This window comes from Podarcis tiliguerta, assembly GCF_965153285.1.
Source record: "Podarcis tiliguerta genome assembly, chromosome: 8".
Classification (NCBI taxonomy): Eukaryota; Metazoa; Chordata; class Lepidosauria; order Squamata; family Lacertidae; genus Podarcis; species Podarcis tiliguerta.
Genome location: NC_139541.1, coordinates 62,003,298 through 62,030,817, shown reverse-complemented (window position 1 = coordinate 62,030,817; position 27,520 = coordinate 62,003,298). Strand labels below are relative to the sequence as shown.

General features: G+C 44.8%; 2 protein-coding genes and 1 long non-coding RNA gene across 11 annotated transcripts in view; 1 reads left to right on the top strand and 2 right to left on the bottom strand.

Moving 5' to 3' along the window:
* ARID1A (AT-rich interaction domain 1A) overlaps positions 1 to 5,239 on the bottom strand; it is a 123,050-nt gene extending 117,811 nt beyond the window's left edge. For 2 of the 4 annotated variants that reach the window (XM_083454688.1, XM_083454689.1), the window contains exon 1: positions 2,754 to 3,874. The gene's annotated coding sequence lies outside the window, so the exon portion shown is untranslated. Of the gene's footprint in view, positions 1 to 2,753; positions 3,876 to 5,036 lie in introns of those variants that run through there. The other 2 variants (XM_083454690.1, XM_083454691.1) reach the window with 2 other exon arrangements.
* Positions 5,240 to 5,343: 104 nt separating this feature from the next.
* Positions 5,344 to 27,520, top strand: part of LOC310684850 — a 231,750-nt gene continuing 209,573 nt past the window's right edge. The window contains exons 1-3 of the long non-coding RNA XR_014514874.1: positions 5,344 to 5,914; positions 9,588 to 9,632; positions 10,223 to 18,386. This is a non-coding gene — a long non-coding RNA (uncharacterized lncRNA). The remainder of the gene's footprint in view (positions 5,915 to 9,587; positions 9,633 to 10,222; positions 18,387 to 27,520) is intronic.
* Positions 17,465 to 27,520, bottom strand: part of RPS6KA1 (ribosomal protein S6 kinase A1) — a 111,260-nt gene continuing 101,204 nt past the window's right edge. For all 6 annotated transcript variants that reach the window (XM_083455080.1, XM_083455079.1, XM_083455084.1 and 3 more), the window contains 5 exons: positions 27,172 to 27,333; positions 25,930 to 26,006; positions 21,830 to 21,947; positions 19,905 to 20,042; positions 17,465 to 18,551 (listed from right to left, as the gene is read on the bottom strand). In XM_083455080.1, coding sequence (XP_083311206.1) covers positions 18,429 to 18,551; positions 19,905 to 20,042; positions 21,830 to 21,947; positions 25,930 to 26,006; positions 27,172 to 27,333 — 618 coding nt within the window. In that variant the 3' untranslated portion in view covers positions 17,465 to 18,428. The remainder of the gene's footprint in view (positions 18,552 to 19,904; positions 20,043 to 21,829; positions 21,948 to 25,929; positions 26,007 to 27,171; positions 27,334 to 27,520) is intronic.

Below are 27,520 nucleotides of genomic sequence, written 5' to 3'. Positions count from 1 at the left end.
AGAGGTAACAGGGCTCAGTGAATAGGGAGAGTCTGCTGCAGAGAACAGTCCAGACTCAGAGGCAGAAACTCAAACAGGAGAAGAGGGAGGCCAAGAGGCAGAGAAGAATCAGGCTGGTGAAGAAGCACAGGTATCTCTCTATCTTGTTGAGGCAAGCTCCTCTCACTCCTGGTCTCCCAGGACCAGGAGAGGCATAAAGTGGGAGAAGCAAAGTCAGGCATGAAGGCACAGTCTCAGATTGTTTGGAGATAACCCTGGAGAGGGGGGGACTTAGGCAGCTATGGGAGGGGGCAGAGATATTAAGTCTCCACAACTGCTTCATAGGGACAAGGACCTAGCAAAGAGTTGCTGTGCTCATTAGGGCTGGGAACTCCTGCACAGATTCCTTTTTTCCTAATAAAGAGTTATTTCCACCTCCTTGGTGTGCTTTACTGCTGGCTCGCTCCTGACAATGAGTTTTGGGATGGTTGGAGAGAATATGCATCAGATTCTCCAGTCATTTTTTTAATGTAACAAATACAGGGACTTTGCCACAGGCCATTGCTGTAATTATTTCTTGTCTTTCCTCAAGCCCCATCATTTTTTCAAAAGCAGCTGAAGAATCCAATGTAAGGGCATCTCCACCCCAGCTACATCTCCTCTTGTCACGCCCTTTTTGGACATTTATGCTGACATAGATAGCTGAACCACAAATTTGCTCATACAGATGTGAGCATCTCAGAGAATGTGTTATCAGAAGCATTTTACAGAGGAGTCCTATACATGTTTCTTTATAAGGAAGTCCCATTACAGTGGACGCTTGGGTTGCGAACATGATCCTTGCAGGATGCACGTTCGCAACCCACAGCGTTCACAACCCGCAGCGGATTGTCTGCACATGGGCGGGTTGCAATTCAACGCTTCTGCGCATGCGCGACCGCCGAAACCCGGAAGTAACCTGTTCCAGTGCTTCTGGGTTTCGGTGGTCCGTAACCCGAAAAAACAGAACCTGAAGCGTCTGTAACCCAAGGTATGACTGTATGTCAGTGCAATGTATTCCCAAAGTCCCAGGTCAGTATTCTGCAACCTTATTCCCAAGTTAAGTGGGTAGCCTCAATGATCAACAAGGGGTATAGGGAAAACACATTGGTAACTCTGTGTGTGTGTGTGTGTGTGTGTGTGTGTGAATAAAAATAAGAAGTGTGCAATTAAAATGCTTGGCGTGTGCAATTCCTGCCTGGGAGCTGAATGCCTGGCACTGGTGTTGCCACTGCTGCCTCCCAGGTTGAGTTAGGTTCACCTTTGGCCAGTCTCTGTCAGACCACGAAGGTTGGGGGTAGCTTCTTCCCAGGCCCTTGTTTGGTGGTATAAGGAGGCACTTCTCTTTAGGATGGGGGCCACTCAGAGACTAGGGTGGTGGCAGCTGCTGCCCAAAGGACTCCCAAGGAGAGAGGAGAGGAGGCAGAAAGAATGCTGTTGGCTACGGGAGCCTTGGACACAAAAAGGTTGAAAACCTCCAGGTTAAAGAGACATGTTGCAATCCAGAAAAAATGACAAAGATTTAACTTTTTTAAAAGGGCACTAATCAAGCATCTGAAGAACTATGCAGTAACTGAATATTTGAGGATGATAATAATAAGAAAAATAAAGAACTATCAGTGCCCATTAAATGTACAGAGATACCACAGGTTAAGTACTTAATTCGTTCTGGAGGTCCGTTCTTAACCTGAAACTGTTCTTAACCTGAAGCACCACTTTAGCTAATGGGGCCTCCTGCTGCCGCTGCGCCGCTGGAGCACGATTTCTGTTCTCATTCTGAAGCAAAGTTCTTAACCCGAGGTACTATTTCTGGGTTAGCAGAGTCGTAACCTGAAGCATATGGAACCTGAAGCGTATGGAACTCAAGGTACCACTCTAAATAGAAGTGAAATGCAGGCAGTTTTGTTTTTGTTTTCTGTTGAGCTGAGTAGTTGGGCTGTGTGTGTCAGTCAGATGTGACAACAAAGCTGGCTGTGGGTTTTGTAATTAGATAGGGCTGTGTATATAGGTTTTGACTGGTAGAGAGAATATATATAAAAAGCTGGGGGGGGGAACCATCAGAGCTTCTTGTATTCCCCTCTCTTCAGTGCTAACAGGAGAGATGCAAGTTATGGGAGCCTTGAGGGGGGATGGGGTAATGGAGGGGGCGGGGAAACCAGAGCAAGGCCTGAGAATTCTCATCAGTCCTCTGCTCTATTCAGCAGCTCTAACAGGAGGATGCGAAGCCTTTGTAGCTACAAATGGGATAAGAAAAACAGCAAGAATAAGCTTGAGAATACTTAGGATTTTGCCCTCTTTCTCAGGGTTAATAGGTACACTGGGTAACTGAGATGTAGAAATTGAATCAGTAGAAAACAAGTCTTCAGAATGATCACTGTTTTTGCCCCTGTCTCCCAGCTAGCTTAATTGGAGGATGCGAAGCTCTGGTAGAAATCCAGAGTGAGGATTTGCAGAGTGTACTGCAAAGTAAAATGTGCAAGAAGCCCGGCCAGATTCTGAATTTTCTTTATCTGGGAAAGAGACTCAGGATTATCATTCCATGTGGGTGGGAATAACATACCCAGTGGAAAGGGGTAATGAGAAAACTATTTCCTTTGGAAAGACAGATCATTTAAAACCCCATTTTTTAAAAATAAGCTGGTTTAAACTAAAGGCCGAAAAAGTGTGCTATATGCTGTAGTTCTGCCAGAATGTGATTTCCACAAAGGAAGAAACCTATGTAACTGTATACTTACTGTTTGACAAAGCAAGACTTCTCTGGATTTGATTTTGGTGGAAAAAATGCCATAGCAGTAGAGCTCAGAACTTCTTTTTTGCAGAATCAATGGGAATGAAGGTGTATTAGGAACGATTCTGTCAGTTGCCCAATTAACCGCTCTGCAGCCCTATTTAAAAACAATAGTTTTAGAAATTGTAAGCCATGTGTTAATTGACATATATTTTAGGAGAGGAAAGCCTGGGGGGTACAGTCACCCCCTAGAAGTTTTTCATCTGGTCTCCTGCATATCCTCTGATCCCAAGGACACTCACTGCTACTTACTCCCAAGTTGAGTCACAAGCAAAGGCTTTCTAACCTACTCTCTGTCAGCATATACAGCAAAGAAGGCTTTGGCATGGCCCTCTCCTTATTATGCACCTTGGTGACTCTCTCCTGCAAGCAAGCCAAGATATTGGGAAATGGTAGTGAGCCTCCGAGATGCCTAAGCAGCTCTGCCAAAGCTGCTGTTGTAGTTTGTACCGTGGAGACATTTTTAAAAGAGCCCTTTGCCTCCATCTAAGCCAGGCCTGTCCAAAATCCGTTTTGGGGGCTTAATCCGGCCCACCAGTTGGTTTAATACGGCCCCTGTGGCAGTTTATATCTTGGGGTAAAATCCTAAAAAACCCTCAAAATCTTCAATCCTAAAAGAAGCTCAACAACTCCAACCCTTAGAAAAGCTCAAGAACTTTGGTCGGCCCCCACGGCCCTTCACTTCATCAAATCCGGCACTCTTTGAAAAAAGTTTGAACACCACTGATAAGCCCTTGGGTATGAGTCCATGAGCAGAGCCAATGTCACTGGCTCTCTGTTGAAAGCTGGCCCAAGTTTTACAAATCTTATTGCCAGCCCAAGTTCTAGTTAGCACCTCCTCCTGAAATACCCACCAACTTTTCAAATCCCCCTTTCCCTTCAGCATTTCCTCTTAAATCCTTCACTCTTGTCAGAACGAGAGCTCAGAACCAGATGCAACACAGCGAGAAATGAATGTCTGAATTGGAAGCAGGACCACTAACTTCTTCCTATGATTCCTGTGTCCTTCCTGTCCATATTTTCTGCAAATTAATCACCAAAGGCTGCTGATTCCTTTGTTCTTAACCCGCCCACCCCAGCTCATCTACAAGCAGGGTCTTTCCCGCTTTCCAACTTTGCTCCCCATCTCCCTGCTTCACTCCAGTCCTGCTTTCAATTCTGCGACGTCATCACTATTTCAGAGGACAAATTTGCTGCTCTAGTTATATCTGTACACTTGAGGGAAAGATCCACAGAAATGAAGGAACATTTCCCCTAATCCTGAGGGTGTCTACAAGGAAACGTTTTCTCTCTCTAAAAAATGTTGTGACCGCAGGCACACTTCAGGGCTGTTGTCAAGGGCAGGGCTTTGGAGCCAAAGTTTAGGGCAATGTGGAGGAGATGCCCCCCACAAATGGAGCAGGACTGGCTTATCAGTTTTGAAGGTCTTATAGTCCAGTGTCTGCTGTTATTTAATTTCTATATCACCCTTCATCTGAGGACCACAGGCTAGTTTACAGTATAAAAACCCAAGTGCACAGCTTCCAGGGAGCTCTGTACTTAATAGGATGGTTGTTTCATAGGTCAGAGAATGCTTTATAAAATATAAAGGGTCAATTCTTAACTCAGTTGGGCTCTTGATATTGCTGAGGTGTTTTATGAAGTGAATTCCAGGATTCACTGTGGGGTATGGGGGGGGGGGGTTGTTGCCTTATTTTCAAAAACCACACTTTAAAGCTCTTGTAGTGCGGCAATAATTGGGGAAGGGATGAAAACGTGTGTGTGTGTTTTCTCCCAGGTATTTATTTCGCCGCAAACGTCCGTGTTAGGTTGGGCAACAGAAATCTGAGGCGGATGCCCCGTGACTGAAAACTGGGGCGCCCTCAGTGTGTGCGTCGGGTGGGGTGGGGGGTTGTCTGGCTGAAACTGGCACATGCACATGGCTTACGAGGAGGACTAAATGAAAGGCAGGGAGCAGGCGCCCCCTTTACTCTGTGTAAAGAGGACAGGCTCGAAGCTCCCAGGCTCGGCAGAGCTTGGCGCCTCTGAAACTCAGTGAGAAGCGCCCCCGGCTAGGGAGTGGGGGTGGGGGAGGGAAAGGCTGTTCCCAGCTCCGAACCGCGTTTTCCCGCTCACTCCCCTCCCCTCTCGCTAAACGAGATATTCGGCTCTCTCACTCCGTCGTTTGTCGACTGTATGCCGCCGCCGCGGCCGGGACTCGTTCCCCCCGCCTCACACACAGCATATTTACACGCACAACTTCGTTTTTCACGCCGGCCGAAGCGTCCTTCAAATCCCAGAACGCGCCGGGCTTGTTTTTCGCTCGTCCTAACCCTCGCAAGGGGATGAGAAAGCGAAGGCTCGCGGCAGTGAGACCGGGGGGACTACTTGACGTGGTTGCCACAGTCTCGGCGGAGGGGTTTTAGCGAGAGAGAGCGGCTGAGCGATACTGCGGCTCTGCTCAGCGCTTCCTGGAAACTCCCGCTTAGGAGCGGGTGGGGCGGCCAGGAGGGGGGCGGGGAGCACGTCCTACACTGTGAGGGGAATGGGCGGGTAGTCAGTCAGTCAGGTAAAAAGCGAGCCTGAGCCCAGAGGGCAGCGCAAGAGTACAGAACTGAAAAGTAATCGTCACAGGGGCACCACATACAGCGCTCACTGTCTGAACAACAAAAAAAAAGACCACAAAACCCGCACATTTTAAAGGGGGTACAGATGTACACTTGACCTAAAAAGAGAGCAGAGGAGTTTGGTATCTGTCGTCCAAACAGGAACACAAAAGACACCCCCTTCATAAGGAAAAAAAAATCATCCGTTTACAGAACACAGCAGGGGGGAAGGGCAGAATGACCCCAATAACACTTTTTTTAAAAGTCAAGGGGCGCAGAAGCACTGCTCCCAAGCGGAACCCCAAACCCCGAAATTGGGGTGGGGCGAAACGAGGAACCTTTGTTGTCCACGGAAGAAAGCCCACTCCTTCCAATCAATTTAAAAACAACAACCCCATGGGCGCGTGTAATTCTCACAACTCAAAAACACGGGGGCGAGGGAGGGAGGGGTGAACCCCGAATCGTGAGATAGTGGAGCGCCTTCTCTGAAGGCGAGAGGGCGCCCAGACCACTAAAATCTAAGGCAGGTCGGCTTTTGCTTACTTCCAAACAAGGAAAATCTAACTTTTCCATGGGTGTGTGTGTATGTGTGTGTGTTTCAGAGTCTGCTGTAGCTTGCGCCACTATCCCAAATGGAGAGTTAATTAACCCCCCCCCCCCCAAATCTGGAAAGCGCACAGCAGCAGTCATCCCCACCTCTCCATACTCCTACAGATTTAGAAAGGGCTAGAATAAGGGGCAAACCCGGTTCGTTGTGTGTCCCCCCCTTCCCCGCTTTATCTCCCTTTATTTTTTTTGCTACTAGAGTGCCTCCCCCCAACCCCCACACACTCCTCTTTCTCAGTCTCCTTTCTGAGACCTTCAATTTATCCCATCACCAAGCTGCATGTCAGCTGGGAGGTGGGGAACAGGCTCCATAGCAAGCTGCTGCTACAGCAGCATCGCAGAGGGTTAATGGCAGAGCAGAGCTGGAGGATGGGGGAGGGGAGGCAGGGTTTGTAAATGGAAACATTGGTACATAAGCATTTAGCACAATCAGGAGGAAAAACGGCCCAACTGCAGGGAAGAGAACAAAAACTCTCCCTGTGCTGCCCCCTGGCGCCGGTTCTTGCAAATTTCCCTTAGCAAAAGGAAGAAAATACGTGTACGCGTGTGCATTACTCCAATTAAACTGCCTTCTTGCTTTCTTTTTGTTTGTTTGGCTACTTTTATTTGCATGTGAAACAGGCCAAGCACGCAGACGAACTCCTAGATTGCAGGCAGGGTTATCTCAAGTTCAGATTCATGTTAATACTATTATGTGCACATTCCGTAGTCACAACAGGGGCTTATCTGGTCATAGGATCAAGGGTGTAAGTAGGGAAGGAGGAAGCAAGGGTGTGCGAGCTTTGGGAAGAAAGGATTTTTGGGGTGGGAGAGGGTGGTGCTGTTGTGAAAGCAAGAGAGATAAGAGTAGGAACCACTGGTTAATTTATCAATAAAAAACTGTGTGTGGCTGGGGTGGGGAAAGCTTGTCTGCACCTTCTCCGGGCACTCCATTATTCATATGTAGCAGAGCACAATTATGGTATTTAAAATAGAAATAAAAAGAAATTGTTGTAGATGGACCATCCATCAGTTCCCATACCGCCTAGACCACTGTTTGCCTAAGCAAAGAGAATATTCCACAGGAAATGCTTGCAGAGCAAATAGCTCTGCTACGCTTAGCAAATGATGCCAGCCATATCCTACACTTAGTGGCAAACAGTCAAAGCAAGAGCTTCCTTAACTTTGTCAGAGTGGACCTCTCCTAGTGCTAAAAACAAACACCAACAACTATGACTCTTGTGTCACATTACACTAACAGATTTATTGAGTAATAACAATAGTTTTTCACATAACATGTGTTAATCGACACCAACATGGTTGGCTCTACCATTCAGCAGACAGAGACACCTGGTTTTGTGTGTTATGAAAGGGCAGCAAATTGTTAGTTTTTTAAAATTTATGATTGTTCTGCTTTTACTGCCTGGGAAGGAAAAGGGGCATGTGTGATTCTCTGCCTTGGGTGCCAAAATATATGCCTTGACTAGGGGAAGCAGTATTGCTTTCTGCCTCAAGCAGCAAAATGCCTTGGGCAGCTCTGCTTACCAATGACAAGATGTCTGTGTTATCAGCAGCTTTTTTTGTGAGAATGGCCCCTGTTATTACATAATTATCACCACCTCTGTACTTTTTGCATTCAATTTCCCTCTGACTTCACTGTTTATAATCCCCTCAAGATTTGTGCATCTGATAAAGTGGGCTGTAATCTATTAAAGTTTAAGGTAAAGGTAAAGGTACCCCTGCCCGTACGGGCCAGTCGTGACTGACTCTGGGGTTGCGCGCCCATCCCGCTTAAGAGGCCGGGGGCCAGCGCTGTCCGGAGACACTTCTGGGTCACGTGGCCAGTGTGACAAAGCTGCTCTGGCGAGCCTGCACCAGCGCAGCACACGGAAACGCCGTTTACCTTCCTGCTATAAAGTGGTACCTATTTATCTACTTGCACTTAGGGGTGCTTTCGAACTGCTAGGTGGGCAGGAGCTGGGACTGAACGACGGGAGCTCACCCCGCCGTGGGGATTTGAACCGCCGACCATACGATCGGCAAGTCCTAGGCGCTGAGGTTTTACTCACAACGCCACCATAATAAATTTGTTAGCCTTTAAGATGTCACAATAGGCTCTTGCTTTTGCTGGAAAAGATTTTCGCAGCTATTGCTATGCAAACCTCTTCAAATGTACAACAGACAAATCAGCTAACAGTATAAACTCAACCCAGACTCAGGGCCATACATCCAACCTCAACCCTAAAGGAAAGGAAGCAGGGTTATACTTTTAATCCTGGACTTCCCTGGCAACTGTCCATGGCTTCCACATTGAGAAAGACTGATTAAAAGCAATTTCAAGGGCTTCTTACTTCTGTTACTGAAGGACAAACATGGTACAAGACACTCCCCACCACACACATTGTTTTGTTTTGTTTTTACTTAAAATAGGATCATTATCAACCCTCTTCCATTTCTGCCAATGCTGACGAAGGGAGGCATTAAGCTAACACCAGTGCCAGCAGGGTTCCATGCATTTGCTTCAACAGATTCCTGTTTAATAGAGCCTAGCACACTTTTGGTGCTAAGTAAATGTTAAAATTGTAGAAGTCATTCGTAGGTATAGTGTTTTCAGAGGTTGTCAATTGCTTGCATGTTCTGAATCTTACTAGAGTATATCTACAAGTGGTACCAATTTGTCTGGACATAATATTGCCTCACAAGAATAAGGATCTGCCTTGTATCATGTCAGTCCAACAGTCCATCTGGCTCCTTATTGTTTACGCTGACTAGAGGCAGCCCTCCAGGGTCTTAAGGGAGGGATCTCTCTCAGCCTCCAGTTGAGAAAATGTAACTGAAGATGCTGGAGGTTAAAACAGAGTTTTTACACATAGAAAACACATGCTCTGGTACTAAGTTATCACCTCTCCCCTCTCTACTTAAAACCAGACAACTTTAGTAGTACAAATTTTGCCCTGTGGTCAGCGTTCCTTGCTTCTGCCAGGCTTCTCCATGCCATTCTCCCTGGTTTTCTCCTACCCCCAAAAGTCAGTTGGCATTCTGTGCCCACTGAGCATATTCAGCCCACATTGTTCTAGTTGGGGGTTTTTGTTTGGTCTCTCTCTTTTTCTTTTTGTATTTTTCCAAACCTTAAAGTTCTCCCAAGCCTGCGAATATCTCCCTTTTATACATGGATAGTGCTGTTTTGGCTACATAAGGATCCAGGGAGAATGAATTTGCTATTAGCATGGTATAATGGATGCAATTTTTAAATTCTGTACCCTTTTCTCATTTTCAAGCAGTCCCTCTCCATACTCTTAAAACGGTTATGGCAATTCTGAAAGCAATAGAAAATGAATATTGTACATCTCTAGTCCAGCTACTAGACCTTTTTACTCTGGACTATCAAAACATGGACATGACAGTGACTTAGTGCAGCTGCTGAGAGCAAGTAAAGGCACAAATAGGATGGAAATGTGGAGTTTCTCCTTCAGATACTTGAAGCGCCCTTAAATCTGGGGAAAGGGGTTCAGGGTAGGGGGAAGGCATGTGTCTGAAAACAGAACACATCATATTTAAGTGACTTCTCTCTTCACATGTTAACAATTTCCTCTTCTTCCTTTTTTAACTAGACAAAATGAATCCAGAAATGATCAGCTGATAAGATCTCATAAGATGTAAGAAAGATTCTCTACTTTCTTTGTACTCACCCTTGCATTGTTGGATTTCCTTTGAATGTGGAGGGCACCACATAGACAATGATAATCCATGCTATAAGGAAAATTACTCATGCATTCTGCAGCATTATTTAATAATTCACTATTACTTAATGTATATTAGACGTTAATGCCTCATAAATGTAGCTACTTTTTTTTTTTTTTTAAATCATTCTCAATTTTCCAAGATCTTGGGTATGCATGTAGAGGACAAACATTTTAAGGTTCCGACAAGTTTGGAGACTGATGAAAGGGCGGGGGGGGGGGAGATGTGTCCTTGTTGTAATTGCAAGGTAAGTGTCTCTTCCTCTCTGCTTTCCTCTTCATGCTTTAATCATTTTGACACCAGGCTGTACAGAAGTAATTTAAAATTAATGTGATTGACACTCTGTGGATAGCAAGGCCCAATGCAGAGCTCCACCTCCTATACAGGATGGCTCCAGTGCAGCTTTCAATTGGCTGCCAAGCTTAAGGCAGCTGACACAACACCTAGCAAAAATACAGCAAACAATTAATTTGCTAATTTCGTTTTCTCTTTAATTTGAAACCAGAAAATTGTCAGCCATCAGGTCAGAAGCGTAGTAGCTGTCTAGTCTCGGGATTCTGTGTTGAGAGAGCACTTGCCGTGTTAGTTGAAGCAGGAGAATGGAAGCCAGAAAAGTAGACAGCTCAGATATCCAGACAGATGAAGGGCAAGCTATAAACAGTTTTATTAGAAATAAATAACATTTAAGAAGTCTAAACCAGTTATGTACCCAAGTATTGAAAGAAAGGGAAGAGAGACAATTGAGAAGCTTGAAACTGGAGGGTTAGAGGTGGAAAGATGGGAGAGACAGAAGATTGAATACCAAAATCCAGGACAGACAAAAGAAAGGACTTCTTCACACAGCACACAGTTAAATTATGGAATGCCGGTTGGCTACTGTGAGAACAGGACGCTGGACTAGATGGGCCACTGGTCTGATCCAGCAGGGCTCTTATTATTGTCCTGTGTTCAAAGGGGCTGGCCTGATGTGGCATTGAGGCAGCCTTTCACGGAACAGGAAGCAAACTGATGGCTGTGTGTTTTATCGCACGGACAAAAACCTTTTATCCTTTAACTTCACATTCCCTCTAAGACTGGGAATAGGAGATACTCTGGCAGGTCTACCCTCTTCCATGCTAAACTTGGAGGACCTCAAAATAAGTGTGAACACACTAAAACAATGTTGATCGCCCCAACACTACTAATTAAAAAGATACATTGGTAATTTTAGAAGTGGTGTATGGCATAGCTTGTTTATATACTGCCTTTTAGTCCAAAGCCCCATGAATACTGCTTTCTCAGTGAGCCATGAATGCTGGCTATGTTCTGTCTCTAACGCAGAGGCAGCGTGTCTCTGAATGCCATTTGCCGGGCATCACAGATGGGGAGAGTTCTGTTGCACTCACATCCTGCTTTGGGCTTCCCAGAGAAGGCACCTGGTGAGCCACTGTGAGAATAGGATGCTGGACTCTACTGCTATTTGCTCCTGCTTCACCACCCACAATACAGAATCCTCTGTGAGGTTGCACAACTAGCAGCTTCATCACCAATGTAAACATTAAAGTCCACACTTAAACCTTCCCCATTTTTTCCCAAATTCTGTCCGCACATTATTTGCATTCTGCAATTTGTCATTTACTTTGTTGGTAGACTTTATGACAATCAATGGCTGTTTCATAGCCTAGCAGTGAGGCTCAATAGTTAGAATACCAGTGAATACGTTGCGCTGGTTGATGAGGTAGGATGGGATGGGAGGGCAGCAGGCTCACAGGTGAATGGATAAAAAAAAAATTAATACACACGATAATACTCACTGGAAACATTGTCTTGTTGTCCATCTAAGCACCAATTTGGAAAAAGACTGGGTAGGAGGCAAGCAGCATTACTACAACAGATGGATTAATAGTTGCATTAGATACCAGTATGTCTGGGTCTTGAAAACCTCAGTGAAACTTCAAATATATTGGGAGCGGGGGAAACCAGTTTGTTATGTTTCAGCAACACTGTTTTCCATTGGGTCCATGGAAACTAATTTTCTAATCAGCAAACAATAAAAAAGCAGCCTGAGTGATTCCCATCCGCAGTTTGGATTCCAATTCTATCAAGGGAGGAAAAGCCCGCTCAATTCAGTAAGGCAGCACTGAACCTCTAATTGACATAATTGAGACAGACCAGCCGCTGGATTGATAGGGCAGAGAAAGGGAGCAGGTGTCCTGATCGGAGAAAGAAATGGAAATCCAGGACTGCAGCATCCCTCTTATTCCATACTCTTATAACTGAAAACCCTAAGATGAGTTGATTCACAATGTAATGAAGTCAAAGGCAAACTGGCAAGAGTCACCTAGGCAAGGGTACTCAGGTTGTCCCCAAAGCCTTTTTCAACATTTGTGGGTGTTTTTGGAATAAATCCATATGCTGTGTGTGACTAATGCAGAGAACTTCCCCTGGCACATCTAAAGCACCAGGTGAATTTCTCACCATATTTTATTTGCAACTAAGATAGTTTTTATTCCGTATTAGCTTATATTGCCCTTGGCTTGCAATACTTTTCTCATTTGTCTCCCTAAATACCCTGCTATGTAAGTCCAGCAAGTGAATAGCCTTTAATTTTCCTACCCCAAGAGCCCATCTTTTGTCTCTTGCCTTATTTATAAAAATATTTGTACACCACTTTTAATTAAAAGATCAAAGCAGTTTTCAACAATCACATGTATGTACAATAAATACCACGTAAAATTGGAGATCATATAACTATTACAGAAAAATATCTTCTGAATTTCTTAATAAGCTTGGTGGCACAGAAAAGCTTTCAGCATACGTCTGAAGGTTAAAACAGAAGGTGCCTGCTGAATTTCTATTGGCAGAGTGTTCAACGGGATTGGGCTGATTGTACTAATGGCTCAGTTTCTTGTTGCTGCATGTGAGCCTCGCCAACTGGGGAAACTACTAACAACACTCCTGCAGATTATCTCAGTGAATGAGCTGGGATATAAAGGTTTAGGTGGTCCATAATGCACCCTGGACCAAAATTGCGTAAAGTTGTAGATTCATATAAGGACCTTGAACTTGGCTTAGTAATAAATGTGCAGCAAGATATTTTAACAATGGTTTCACTCCCTTCCAACTCTACAATTCTATGATTCTATGTTGAAAGCCGTGTGTCCTATCAGTAGTCTGGCCACAACATTCTGCACCAGCCATGCTCATAAGTTCATCAAGTTAGGAAAAAAACATTCTCCAGTTTGTGTCGCTCTTACATCACATTAAAGGAATTAGAGACATAGTAGCTGTGCATTTTTTTGGTAAAACATCCCTGGTTAGTCAGTTGAAGGTGATTTCTTTTCACCAATGACAATCAGATTGGCAAATTCCAAGTTAAAAAAAATTAATCAAGTCAAATTTTGATCGGTTATGAATCAATTAATTACATCATGCAGCTCCTTCATTCATCTAATTGTCCTGGGCTTTGGGTAGAAGGAAGACTAATCTAAATATTTGCATAACATGGAGTGCTATTTACATAAGAGTTTTGGTATAATTTGCAACAAAAAGCTAGCCATTTTACTCAGAAGTAATCCCCAGTGAGGTGAATTATGTTTTGTCGGACCAAAAGATCACCATTTCTCCCTTGTAGAAAGATTGAGAAGCAATCACAGTACAGAGATTGCTAGCTTTCAAGAGTTTTATCCAATGTGGCATTAAAATTTAAAACTCAAGGCTATTTTAAACAATTGAAAGTAAGCAAATGATTTAATACACAGCAAACTGAAGACAGCAGGTAGCTGTGAAAACAGTTCACTTAAATGTCTACTAAAACAATCAATGCTTTGTCCACTAAAATAAAACGGTTTCCAGTATATGCTTATATGTGGCAATGAGGGCACCAGACTCCATTTTCTTTAGGTTTTTAAAAAATGTTTGTTTGCAATGCTCATAGGATAAGAAGTGTGCAGGGAGGTGAAACCTACAAGCTGCAGCCCAATGTTAGCCAAGCCCTGCTCCTTGCATTGCTTTCTAAAAACAGCTACTTAGGGGAACACCCTGAAAGGTATGGTGGTCAAGCCCCTTCTAGCCCTCCTCTAAATTCAAGCACTGAACATGGGTTGATCTAAAGAGACAGCTTGAATAAACAAACAGTGCTGATGCATACTGCTAAAGAAACACCTGATAGAAAGATTCAGGTAGAGGGGGCATGGAGGTCCTTCACATAGAAAAAGGGGTCAAGTCATGCCCCCTTCCAGCCTTCTAAAACTGCAGCAAAGGGAGCCATCCCCAAACATAGAGAATGATTCCCTCGCCTGCACTTCAAGCACTTGGAGATGGAACATTCTCTTATCCATCTACCTATCCATCCACACACTGCAGAAGTCCACACACACAGAAGGACATGGTAAAATAATGGGGGAAATTCCTATTCTGGGTTAGCTTTGGTTCCAATGACCTGCACAGAGTCAGGGCACAATCTGGAACTTTGTTCTCTTGCACCATGCTGATGCACAACCACTACCTTTGCAGGAATGCAGACAGATCAGACCTAGATGTCAAAACGTACCTGACAACAAGAGATTAGAACTGCAGACCAACTACTTTTCTGGCTGGAAGTTTGGCGTTTGCTCAGGCCAATCACAAGAGCTTCACCCAGAGAACAGAGCCACAGGTTTGCAGTTCCTTTTGAGGAACTATTAAAATAGCTTCTCCCACCTCCACCGAAAGCACCCAGAGCCCAAGGTATAATAAACAAATCATGGGTACCAGCACAGTTTCCTCTGGTGCTCTGTTTACTCAAATGTTGTGGATCAGACAAATACCTGGATTTATGCGGATTATGCTATGTTCGAAATAGCACTGTAATCCAAGCAGCATAGCCTCTTCTACTTTTTCTTCTACTATTCCAACTTGGGGTGCCTGGCCTGGTGCATCTTCCATCCATGTCTGAAAGCCCCACATTCACCAGCACAACTCCTCTTGCTGTAGAACAGTGGTGTGGAAACCTTTGTAGCCTGAGGGCCACATTCCCTTCTGGACTACCTTCTAGGGGCCACATTCTGGCAGGGCCAGAAGCAACAGCTGATAGAGCAATGAAGTTAAACTTTGCCTTTGTCCAGTAGGCTAGTTTCTACGCACACTTGCACATTCCTCTTAAAGCTCCATCCAGACAAGCAGGAGGCATTAGAATTCAAGAATACATTTCAACCAAGCAAAAGCAAGGGTGTGATGTGGAGCAAGTGAAGTGTGCCAATTACGTTAGTTCTCTGATACTGCTGTGGGAAAACAAATCACACACAAAAATGAGATTTTTGCCATTTTCTTCTCCTTACCCTGACCTCCATTTAGTCAAATCTAGGCCGGAACCATTCTGAACATGGGGGTAATTTTGCTGGACTGGGAACTGATATTACTTCAGAGCCACTGTACACAAAAAGTAGTCTGACTGCTAGCACTGGCCTAGATAACAATAGGGGGAATTAGGGCTTGGGGCTGGGTATAAAACAAGGCACAGTATTCTGACACTGCACTTTGTACGAGTGGAACTGGTGGTAAAAGGTTGCAGTGTATCCTTCTCCAAACAAGAGCGCTGCTGTTCAAGATTCCAACCAGCCATTCCCTCGGAGGGGAACTTAATTATACTTGTCCACACACCCCTGCTTATTTTCTACTTTGTTTTTAAAATTAATTATACAGAATTCTAGCACTAGAGATATAATACAGAAATACATGTAATTCATATATCAAATATTTATCACAACATTTACATCTCTAGATCATATATTAATAATTGCACCTCTATTTGACTTCTTTTCTAAGGCAGGCTGTGTACGCACCATACAAAGAATCCTGGGAACTGTAGTTTACCCCTCAGAGAGCTACAGTTCCCAGGATTATTTGGGGCAAGTCATGTGCATAGTGTGTACACTGCCTAAGAATCAGCATCTATATTGAAGCAGTGTTAGCAGCCACAGTGGCATATAACAGCATACATACAGGACGTTTTTATTATATGACATCAGTTAGGACCTCAGGGTTAACTGTAAGTAGAGGTTTGTTTTAGTTACAGGGTGTTCAGAACTAAAAATAACAATAAAACCTCTCTACCCCTACCAAAAATCTTCAGACATCTTTTAAAGTCTTCTGACTAATGAAAGAATCCTCACCCATTTCCTAAAACCAGCCCTGCTTGAGTTTGATGTCACTGAAGTCTGCTTCTCCATCCACAGTTGTTCCAGGGTAGACTGGTAATGTGGTTAAAGGATCTATACAATTATCAAATGCAGGTTGAGATACTGAACTCATGGACTGACATGAAAGGTCCTCCCATCTGCTGCTCAGTTGTTGCTGGCAGGGACTCCTACGCTTTTAAATGACTGACACAGGCAAAATTTGAGCAGGTGTTGTTTCCTTGCTGCATCCCGGTTAAAGCTCCATCTGTTGAATTTCTGCTCTGACAGCTGGTAAAAATACAGGAAACTTGGGGTAGGGTCAGGGGGAAGGATGTTAACACTCTCCAGTACATGAAGCTGATGTAGTAGGGTGATCTCAGATCAAGTTCTGCACAGGCCATCTTCAAAGCACAAACTCAAGTCTGGAAGCTCCTAGACACTGCATTGTTTTATTATTTAGATGAGCTCACCAGTCTGTTCTATGGGGAGTTAATCAGGGACAAGAGTGGGGTCCTCCTAATACTGTTATTTACGAGGCCAAGAAAAGATGCAAGGCGCAGCAGCATGTTATATATTAGCCCCAGAGGTGAAGAGAAAGCAACAAATGGAAGCATTCAATTCTTATTTGACCAAAATGCTCTCCTGGCCACCAGTTTGTTCAAGGTGCTGGTTCTTCCCTTGAAAGCTTCAAGTCAAGATAAGGAACCTTTTCCAGCCCAGGGATCACATGACAGTTGTCAGTGTGGCCAGAGGCAATGGTGGCTGGGGAAAATAGATGAGATTCTTACCGGTGTATAGGCGGCTATATTCCAGCTATGCAGAAGTCAAAGGTTTCTACACACACACACACACACACACACACACACACACCTCTGTCCAAGCAGAATTCAAGGACACATTCCAGCCAGGCAAAAGCAACTGAGGAGGGTGAGGAGCAGGCCCAGTGAGGGGCTACAGCTTGGGGAAGAGTTGAGAGATCTGGAAAGGGAGGACAGTTTTTGGCCTCTGGGACTGAGGTTCCCCATTCCTGCTCTAAAAGTTTTGCACCCAGCATAATAAAGACTATCTCCTCCCATATGAACCTTCTTCCTCTTAAAGATGTGGGGATAGGGCTTCACATTTCTATTGGTTTTGGAGGCATGAGTATTTGGAACATGGGAGAGGGTCTTCACCTATATTGTGGAACTGATGTGAGAAGTGAACCAGGTGGGAAAAAGCACAACCAAGCACAGGGAGGCAAGGTATGGGACGGTTCAAGCTCTCCTGTTCTGTGCAGCCCTTTTAATCAAAGTGAATGGAATAGCCACCCATGGTAACCTGCTCCATGTTTAGTTTAGACTAAACTGCAAGAGATCTTTGAAACATTCTCCAAGAAATTCTAGGTAGGAACATCAACACAAACACACTACCCTCTCAGGCGTTCTCTAACACATTATGATTACTGGAGATTGACAGTACGCAAACCATGCACAGGAACAATAAACTGGGATTACAAGAATATTACCAATAAGGAATAAACTAGTTCGTCTTCACACTAGGTGAAATGTAGAAGAAACCCTACAGCACAACAAGGATGGACAGGGGAGTATGACGTCAACCAGTAAAAAAACTTCAACTGCATGGTATGCTTTATTTGAAAATTCGGACAGAAACCCTGAGTTACCAGCCACAGAATCAGTTAAATAATAAAAAAGAAGCTGATTTTTTGCACTTTGCATCATGAGGCTCTGGATTGTGCTATTTGATAGAGAATTTTTAAAAACCAAAGACAACCCCCCACCTAAAAAATGATATTTTCACAGTGGGAAAAGTTTTCTTACAAGCCCATTGCACGTTCAAAAGCTAGATATAATCCGGCAGAGGTCTAGGAGTCAACTGGATTCAAGGATATAGAAAAAGGAGTAATCCCAGAACCCTGCAAGTGGGAGAGTGTCCATGACATTGTGATGTCCAAATGGGGAAGGGGGGGGGGACAGAAGAAGAGAGGAAAGTTTGAAATCTTCTTTGATAGCAGCCATGTGGCCTGGAGGATAGGAAGCATGAAGTTCAAGAAGCTCATGCACACAATAACTCATAGATTATGTAAAAGAGAGAAAGAGTCTGCACAAACAGAGGGGATCCTAAGAACAAACAAGCCACCCCATTAGAGTGACCTTGGTGAGAGGGGAGGAGCGAATGCTGTTCCAGCTGTACCAGGTTTGCGTTGCAGGGGCATCAACTTGGCCAAGGTGCCTTTTTCTGCAAGTGGAGGAGATTGCCTGTGTCACTAGCATCACGCCACGGACTGCTGCAAGTTCAAATTCTGTCATTCACCTATATAGATCCCTTTACAAATAGTCTCTCTGTACATTTAAAACAACAACAAAAGAGGAAATCGACAGGGATAGCAAGAGCTAGTCTTCCTGAAGGCACTTGGCCCTGATGTGCATTTGAGGAAGTGCTTCAAAGTGGACTTCTAGCTGGGGTGATATTTTCCGGCTCCTTTCCAGAGCAGCTTGTGCAGAGTAAGGAAGCAGCACTGGCTATGCGTGTGTGTGTGTGTGTATGAGAGAGAGAGAGCCCAACATTCCCATGTCACAGTGTGGTAGACGGGAGCTTCTTGACCCGCCTCTGAGCCAAGAAGGAAAACTCGATGGGTTTCAGCTGGGGTCCTGGCTTTGAGTTATTCAGTGCGGAGTACGTGGCAGCCATAGCACCCTAGGAGAGAAGAGCCACAGGTGTTTGCTTAAGTGACACACACAGAGAAACCCTTCCCAATACCTCACCAAGAGCCTGAAACAAAGCCAAGCCAGTGATACTTTGGTAAAGTATGAATGCACCCAATATGCTTGCAGACACATGCATTGTACCAGGTAGGCTTCCTTGGCAGCTGGAAATAGCTGCAGTCTCCATGTTGAACATACATCTGAAACAAGCCCATGTAATGTGTGAAACAGCCTCCCGCAAAGGGGTTGCTGTTGTTGCTTCTGAGAGAGTAGTCCACAGTGCCTGTTCTTGTGAACAAGCTCCTTGGAGTGCTGCAACCTATCACCCATATGCACAACTCCTTGCTCTGCTTGGCTGGCTGCTTCTGCCAGGAGAGACTGGCTATGCCAATTACAATGTATTTCCCTTGTACTGTACCCCAGTGTGTTTCCACACCCAGTTCTAGGTGCTGGGATTTGACTTATAAAGCGGGGACAGTGGACCTGTGGCTCTCCCAATGTCATTGGGACCTACAACTTTCATCAGTTTTGGCCACTGGCTATGTTGCCTGGGGCTGATGGGAGTTGTGGTCCAACAACATGTGAAGAGCATCACATTGGCTAACCTTCACTTAAATGGTCTGGGTCCGGAATGCCTCAGGGAACATCGCCTCCCATGTGATTTTGCATTCCTTCTTCCCCAAATTTTGAAATCTGCCAGGGAGTCCCATCCCTTAGTGTATCTACTAGGAGTAGGACCTGCTCACAGTTACCGTAACAATGTGGACTGACTTCCTCTTTGTCTTATTTCCTGGAGGATTTGGAAAGAATTGAGAGCTGCTCAATAGAAATAATAGTGACTGTTGCCATTCCTATTTATGATGCTGCTTTTAATGTAGCATATTTTTAATGCTTTTTCGTGTCTAGCAGCTTTTTGGCTCTATTGGTTACCTCTATTCCTCAGCTGACATCTAGCAGCCGCCATTCCAACAGCCTGCAGCAGACAAAGATGGAAGCTGAGAGAGCAGCTCCATTTGGCTCATCCTTTTCCTGTTTCCATTCCAGCTGGTCATTAAGAACTAATATGTACCTACAGGAATTGGTGCCTGAGTTTGCATGGTTTCCTTTTCCCTCCTCACCTTCGTTCCTTTTGTGACATGTCTTTTAGATTGTACGGACTGCTTTGTTTTTATTGATATTATATAAGCAGCTGTGGGAACATTTTCAGCTAAAGAGCAGATAAACACCCTTCCAATATTTTAAATGAATAAATATCAATATGACCAATGTGTTATATGTAAGGTGACAATGCAGGAAGCACACAAATCCCTCTCCCTCTGCCACCACCTCCTACCCAGATTTGTACCTTTACAAGCTGTACATCCTGGTGATTTAACTGGCTCTGGGGCAACTTGTCCTTCTGGGTTATCCACAAGTGCTGGAGGACTTGTTTGGCTGTCAGGCGCTGATGAGGATCAACGTGGAGCATCTTCGATACCAGGTCCTGCAACAAGCATTCAGAAAATATAGCTGCTGTATGCCTTTTTCACCTGGGTGACCTATAAATTCACAGATTTTTGACTGGCTGATTAAGCCCGCACTGCTATTTCTCAAGTTCCTGGCTATATTTGACACCTGTTCCCAGAATCTGATTTTGGTCGTCTTATAGAAGAAAGCGTACCCTTGATAGCCAGGTGTAGACCTGTGTCTTCTACAGAGAGTAAACTTTGTTTCTTGTGCATCTGACGACTTTTAAAAGTACTTAGGGGACCCCCCCCCATCTCTCTCTTTCCTCCTACCCTTCTTATTGTAATAGCTCTTCTATTTAATCTACACTCCTATACCATTCCAAGTACCCATTGGTGGCAAGAGGACTGCATAGATTACTATCAATCCACAGGGGGAATTTCTGCATTCCAAAAAAGGCTGATAACAAGATCCCAGTCCATTGTAGGAAGAGGAAGACAGAGCTTCCTGAAGTGTGTGTGCTGCTTTGATTCAGGACCCCAGCGGGCAAGAACCCAGCCACATTTTTGAGGGTGGACACAGATGACCTTCCCTAGGACCTCTTAACTTCCTGCCCCCATTGATACTGCCTTTGCTGTATTGATTTCAGTGCCTGCAACAAAAAAGCCCCTTCTCTGTTTAGGCAAGCCTATCTTGACATGCAATCTTATTTTATTATATGTATTTTAAAATAATGGCTGATTTTATGTATATTTTCATAAATTTCAAGTGAACTTGCTTTTAACTTTTGATTTTGTGAGTTTTTCTTAATAAACATTAAGCAGGTATGGGTGATTAAGTGGTTTATAAATCCTGTTGATTAAACAAATAATTTTAAAAGCCAAATAATGTCACCCTTTTTCATACCTTTAGAATCTAGTGCTGACTAGATTCCAGCCACCATCTCGCTTCACCCTTCAATGCCCTGGATGTTCAATTATTCTGGAGCATCATGAAGGAAAAAATGTCTGCCGCCCCACAATGAAACATGGAAGTCACCAGGCCCAATATTTGGGGAAATACCAGAAGTCTAAATTTCTCTTATATGACACACACTGAACATGTAGAAAATTCTTGCCATTACCATGGATGTTGGTGGGGTTATTCACGCTCCAAGCCAAATTATAATAATTGAGGGATAGTCAACTAAGTTCTACTCAGGACTCATTGAAATGAATGAACATAAGTTAGCCATGTCTATCAACTTCAGTGGGTCTGCTCCAAGTAAGACTAGCATTGAATACCACACCCTAAGGTCTGGGCAATGAGGTCAAGAAACTCTGCAACCAGGACTGAACATCCATTACTATTTTGGTAGACCTGCCTATTTTATGTAAAAGCACTCACACACATCTCTGCCCATTTACGATCCGCATGTTTTATTCTGAAGGGCAGGGAGGAAAAGATGGAGCAGAAGATGTATGAACGAGATCAGGATGTGTTATAGGATGGAGGCAAGAGAAGCAGAAGCCACAGACAGCATTCAGGGAACAGGCACCACAGCCTTGCAAATATTGCCTGGAAACCACAGAGTTTGAAACTAGAAAACAAAAGTGAGCAAGGAGATGTTCTCAGGAATCCACACAAAAATTCTGCAGAGAACTGAAAGGGACCGATAGCTCTCCAGATACCATGCTAATGACAAGAGCAAGGTGCAGGGGTCACTTCTCTGCAGGACAGGAATTCCTTCCTTTGGAGTCCAGGGATATAGCAAGCCCCTGCCCCAAGCCAGAAGAAGGATGGCAACATCCAAACTCCACTTTGAACACTGGCACTCACTCTTACCTTGGCTGCGTCCGAAACTGTGTCCCAATTCCCCCCTTTGAGGGAGAACTTTCCCCCACCTATTCGCATGAGGATCTCCTCAGGGGTGTCGCCAGGCCCATTTGCAAATGGGGTGTACCTGCAAGAGAGGAAAAATAGTATTTTTATTTTAAAAACTGCAACACTATGGTAGCAGATGGGAAGGAGGGGTGGTAAGCCTGGAACAGGGGGAGGAAGGAGGTAAGGTTGTAGATGGGGATGGGGTGGGGGTGGAACTAGCCAGGGACAAAGAAGAGGTGCCAAACTCCTAGCAGGAGACTTCAGGGGATATAAAGCTTTTCTGCATAAGTTGCTTTTTTGCAAAGAAAGGGGTAAAAAAATACCTCCATGAAAGCTGGGATTCTCAGGAGAGACAGATAGACAGACACAGTCTCCACACTAGAAGATGTCATAAATCATTATAATTATGACCGTGCAATAAGTCAAAAGTGCCTTGTTATAAGCTGAATTATATGCTCTAGTCTGTCAATGATTGGCTGGGTGTAGAAGATTTTGCCACAGGGCAAAGGGTTGGCCAGACCGACCTTCAGGTTCATTATTGCTCTACAATCGTTAATAATATGTTCACATCAGTTTTTAAATGTACAATTTGTAGCAGTAGTAGTAGTAGTGGTAACAACAACAACAACAAAACTATACTCACAGCAGTTTTTCTAAAGTTTAGAATCCCTGCTTAGATGTATTGAAAAAGAATGGGTGGCACCATATAAAACTGTTTTAAGAGGTACCCGCCAGCTGGAAACAAAGAATAATCTTTAATGGGGGTGCCTCAAAAACAGCTCCAGGTAGGGCCTGTTCTGTGCCAGGTGTTGGGAGAAGTGAAGCCAAGGCTGAGTGGAAGTGTACATACTTGGAATGCAGAAGGTCCCAGTTCAGCTGCTGAGTCTTTGCCAGAAACCCTGAAGACCTACACGGCCAGTCAATACTGAGCTAGTTTGGCCAATATTCCCACCTGATATAAGGCACTTTCCTATGATCTATGCAGTTCAACCTATTTATTATGTTACTAAGCAACCCCTTCCTGCACTGGTGTTGGTGGTGGGGCACTCATGGAAGCTCATGAGATCTCACTGGAACCCAGTAGCTGCTGCTGCTGCTGCTGGTGTTTCTCTGCTGCTGGAGGCAGGTGATCTGTTGTGGGGTGGGGGGTCAGATCTGCCACCCCCATGCATCTTGCCATATAAACAGATTGCCTCATTAAAAGGATGGCACACTGGGGATCTCCACTGAGCACTGCCCAATCTCCATAGCTGCATCCAGTTGCAGCCACTGAGCCATTATCTCATTCCTCCAGTGAACCCTGGGTAAAAGGGTCTTCACGATTTGGGATTCCTCACCCCCACCCCATGTAGTGTATCGCTCCCCCCAGCCCCATTCCCTTTTGCTTCTTCCCAAAATCATTGGGATTCCCATCAGGCCCTACATTCTGCCTTCAACCACTGGGGCTCCTGAGAAACACCAGAACAGAAGGACACTTTGTGGATTCAAGGAAAACGCTGACACCTAGTGGTTAAGACCAATTCTGGGACACCCAAGCTAAGGGTGTGGCGCACCTTCCATTACAAGAGAATATTATTCCACAGCAATCTTAGGGACCGCTTGGCTATCATCGGAAGGCACCTGATGTAGCAGCCTCACTAGGGCTAAACAGATCAGAGTGGTAAGTGCCTTGAGTCCTATCTACGTCACCAAGTCCCTCTGAAGAGAGGCAGGATACAGTCGTTGACATGCATCTAGTTGTAAGGTTAGGGCCAGCCAATGACATTTCACTGCCTCAGGTGGAGCAGCAAATGACATTCTCTTCCCCCACCCCAGTCAAGGTGTGTCATACCCAACACTGTTCAAGTTGTTTGGCACCTGAAGCAGAAAATCTCACATGCTCCTCTCCCTCCTGGGTGGTAAAAATGCAACAATAAATTAAATAACTAAACAGTTTGCTGCCATTTCATGACACCTGATGGGGGGGCACCTCACTCTGCAAAAAGACAGTTTGTTGCTGGAAGTGGGGAAAAAAGATGGGGTCCCCACACCCCAGTTCCATGCCTGACCAGACTGGTAATTGATTCTAACTGCAACACTGGTGACAAAGATAACAACCCAAATATCCACATTTGAAAGCAGCAGGCTGCCAGGTGGACCAGGATGAATGGTTGGTGTGTGCCACTACTGTCCACACTCCACATCCCATACCCAGCCTCTGTTCCCCAAGGCAGCTGCCTCTCTCCACCTAATGTCTTACTCTGTAGGCTGGTCCTACTCTGACAACTGGCATGTGCTCAGTGTAGTAGTCCATGCTATTTGCTGGAGATCCAGGACAGTTAATAGGCATCCATCTAGAACCAATAAGAAACCTGGGGCTGCAATGTTTAATGGATCGATTTGAATAGAAACTCTTTAATCATCTGAAAATGTGCATCTGATTAAAACTAAGTAGCATCTTTTTAAAAAATCATTCATACAAATGCTCATAAAAACTGCAGATGGAAAGCGCCACCCTAAAACGGGCATTTTATCTTCTTATAGAGGACAGAATGATTCTTATTAAGATGATGTCAGCTACACACGTGTGTATCATGTAAAAATGAAGAGTATATGCTTCTTGCTTTGGAAATGCTGTTTTTACCTAAATCTTTAATGCTTAGCCACTGACTCCCCTGCCACTTTCCCCAGGGTGACCCTTTCAACCTTCCTCCTTCCACCCAATGCAACTGCAAATCCCCTTTTTCACTTACCCAGCACTATTATGAAGGTGCTCCTCTCCCTTATTTTACCTCCATTTTCCACCTTCAGCCCCATTCCCATGCCTCCTCCTGTTGTTTCCCCCAGCCCTTTCAAGGAACCCGGTGTAATCCTTGCTCCCCACCACCACTTTCACCAGCCATCTCTGTTATCACATTGATCTCTCTCCCCACTTTCCCTCACATAGAAACACAGACTAATATTTGCCTCTCCCAGACTCCTTCAAGAACCCCCCCTTTAACCCCCCCTGCCCCCTTCCAGCAGCCCTATATCGGCTATGAACCCTCTTCCTGGACCTACCTTCTTCCCTCCTTGCCATATTCCCCCTTATTCTTCCAAATGCTCCCATAGCTTGAAACACCCCCTTCAACCCCAGGCACTGCCACCTGCCCTCTCCCCAATTCCTCCTCCTCCTCCTTAGCTTTCTTCCCCCCATCATTAGAGCCCTACAATTCTCTCTCACATACACCTTCACTCCTCCCCCCATATTCCCCCTCAGTCCTCCAAATACCACATTGAGCCCCATGCCAGTTCCACCTGTCTCAGCCTCTGCCCAGGCCCTATTTTGCCGCCACCCCAGTGTCATTCACCACCACAGACATGGCTCCCTCCTTTTTCCTTCTCCTTCCTGTGCCTCCCCTTCTCCTCCTTCCTGACCTCCACCACCATGGGTGATGCTGTCCTTGCTCTGCCAGGGAGCTTCTCTAAACAGATGGGATCCCAGCATGGCTGCTTACTCAGGCTGCCTACTCTTCTCGGTCCTCCACCTTCTGTCGTGGTGCCTGGCTGTCTCCCGCCTGCTTCTCCCTGCCCTGATATTAGCCTGCCCCCACTTGCTTCTTGCTTCTCTTCCCCTGTCAACATACTGTTTTCGCAGGGCAACCTCACCCTGCCCTGCCCCTAGAACCTTGGTAAGCAGCCAATGAAAACATTGTGATGACGGACTAGTGCAAATATTATATAGAAATGTGTGTGCATGTGCGCACATGTGCATGTGTGTGGTGTAAAAAAAAATAAATCATACAGTTAAGCAATTAAAATTTTGCAGGGAGCTAGCATGGTGTAATGCTTAAGAGTGATGGATTAGAAATAGGAAGGACTCAAATCTCTTGCTCAGGTACACTGGGTTATCATGGGCCACTCATTCTCTTCTAGCTCAACCTACCTCACAGGGGTGTTGTGAAGGTAAAAGGCAGAGAGAGGACAACCAGGTATGTCCCAACCCCCTTCAGCTCCTTGGTGGAAGGGTGGGATAAAACTGTAATAAATAAATAGGGCTGAAAACCTACTGTTAACCAAGGACAATGGATGCTGGCACCTACCCTGCCAACATTGTGTAGAGGAGGATCCCTAAGCTCCAGATATCACAGGCTTCATCATAACCTTGTCGCTTCAATACCTAAATGAGATAAGAACCAAGAAAAATGAGAGAGAACATCAGGTCACATCCATACCACGCATTTAAAGCACTATTAAACTACTTAGAATGCCGGTAGCTGTCGCTTGTTAAGGATGCTGAGAGTTCTTAGGAGACCCCTTACAAAGCCACACTTCCAGCGTCATTAACAAGCTACAGTTCCCAGGATTCTTGGGAGAAAGCCAAGTGGCACAGGAGTGCTTTATCTCCCCAATAAGAATGAGAATGAATGCAATAAGAAGTGGGGACAACTTGAGCTGGTAGCCTCTTCCCTGTTCCTTTGGCTCTAAGAGGAAAGTAGTGAAAAGAAGAACACGAGTGGATTTTATCTGTTTTTAGGCCTGTAGCATCATGAATTAAAAAGACATTGCGTCAAACACACAAAAGCCAAAACTCAGAGATCCTATGGCAAAGCCAACAATTGGCCACCGTAACTGCTGTATAAAGAACAAGAAGATTTTTCCCCCTGGAATAGTAGAGAGATAATCAATTATTTGCTGATGGGTGGAGATTAATACTCTGCATATTAGCTTCCTGTGTTTGCTTTAGCAGCCCAATGGATTAGACAAAATTTCACTGAACAACATGGGGTCCAGTGTGCTGGAGACGACTCGTGCTAAACTGTACCTCAGCACTGTTTGCATTTTTTGTGATGGCCAATGTTTTCAGCAAATAAATTTGACTGCCTGCCTGATGCATCTGCCAAGCAGAGCATGCAACCACCAGGGGTCTATTAATCTACTGAATATAATTCTGTCATATTATAATCTGCAGCACAGACATCTTGATATCATCTAGTTTGTTCTAGGCCTAAGATGATTTGGTGAAACTGGCTGTTTACTGGAAAGGCAATTCTGGTCTGTGTTGAGCAATCAAACTGTGTGTGAACCTGTTTAGCAACAGTTAGGCCAAGCAGGGAAGGGACAGTGAGTAGGTCAGAATGGAAGTGTTCACGTCAATCAATGTAAATGTCATATTTGTACAATAGCTAGCAAGAGGCACCATCAGTACAAGGACACATTCCAGCTAGGCACAGTGGAAATCTGCTTGTTTGCACCTATATGCTGAAATGCTTGAGAACAGTAGAATGAGTGTATTTTGCAGACTATGGCAGCAATAGATGCAGTGAGGCTCATGAGCTACTCACCTCTGGAGCCACAAAATTGGCAGTATAGCAAGGGGTCATGAGGAGCCCATTGTCTGCCCTCAGCTGCTTGGCGAAGCCGAAGTCACAAATGCGAATAGACTCTGGGTTGCCAGATTCATCTACATAGAGGATGTTGCTAGGTTTCAAGTCTCTGTGGACCACCTGTGAAGGCAACAGTGAAAACCACAGGTTATTCCCTCCGGTCATGGCTGCCTTCCAATTTACAAACAATAGCTATGTATTCACTTATACCTTGGTTTTTCTGTTCAAACACACTTTAAGTTTCATCCTTCTGACACTAGACAAATACCTTAATATCTACCCGGCGATTTAAGGCCCTAATTGGTTA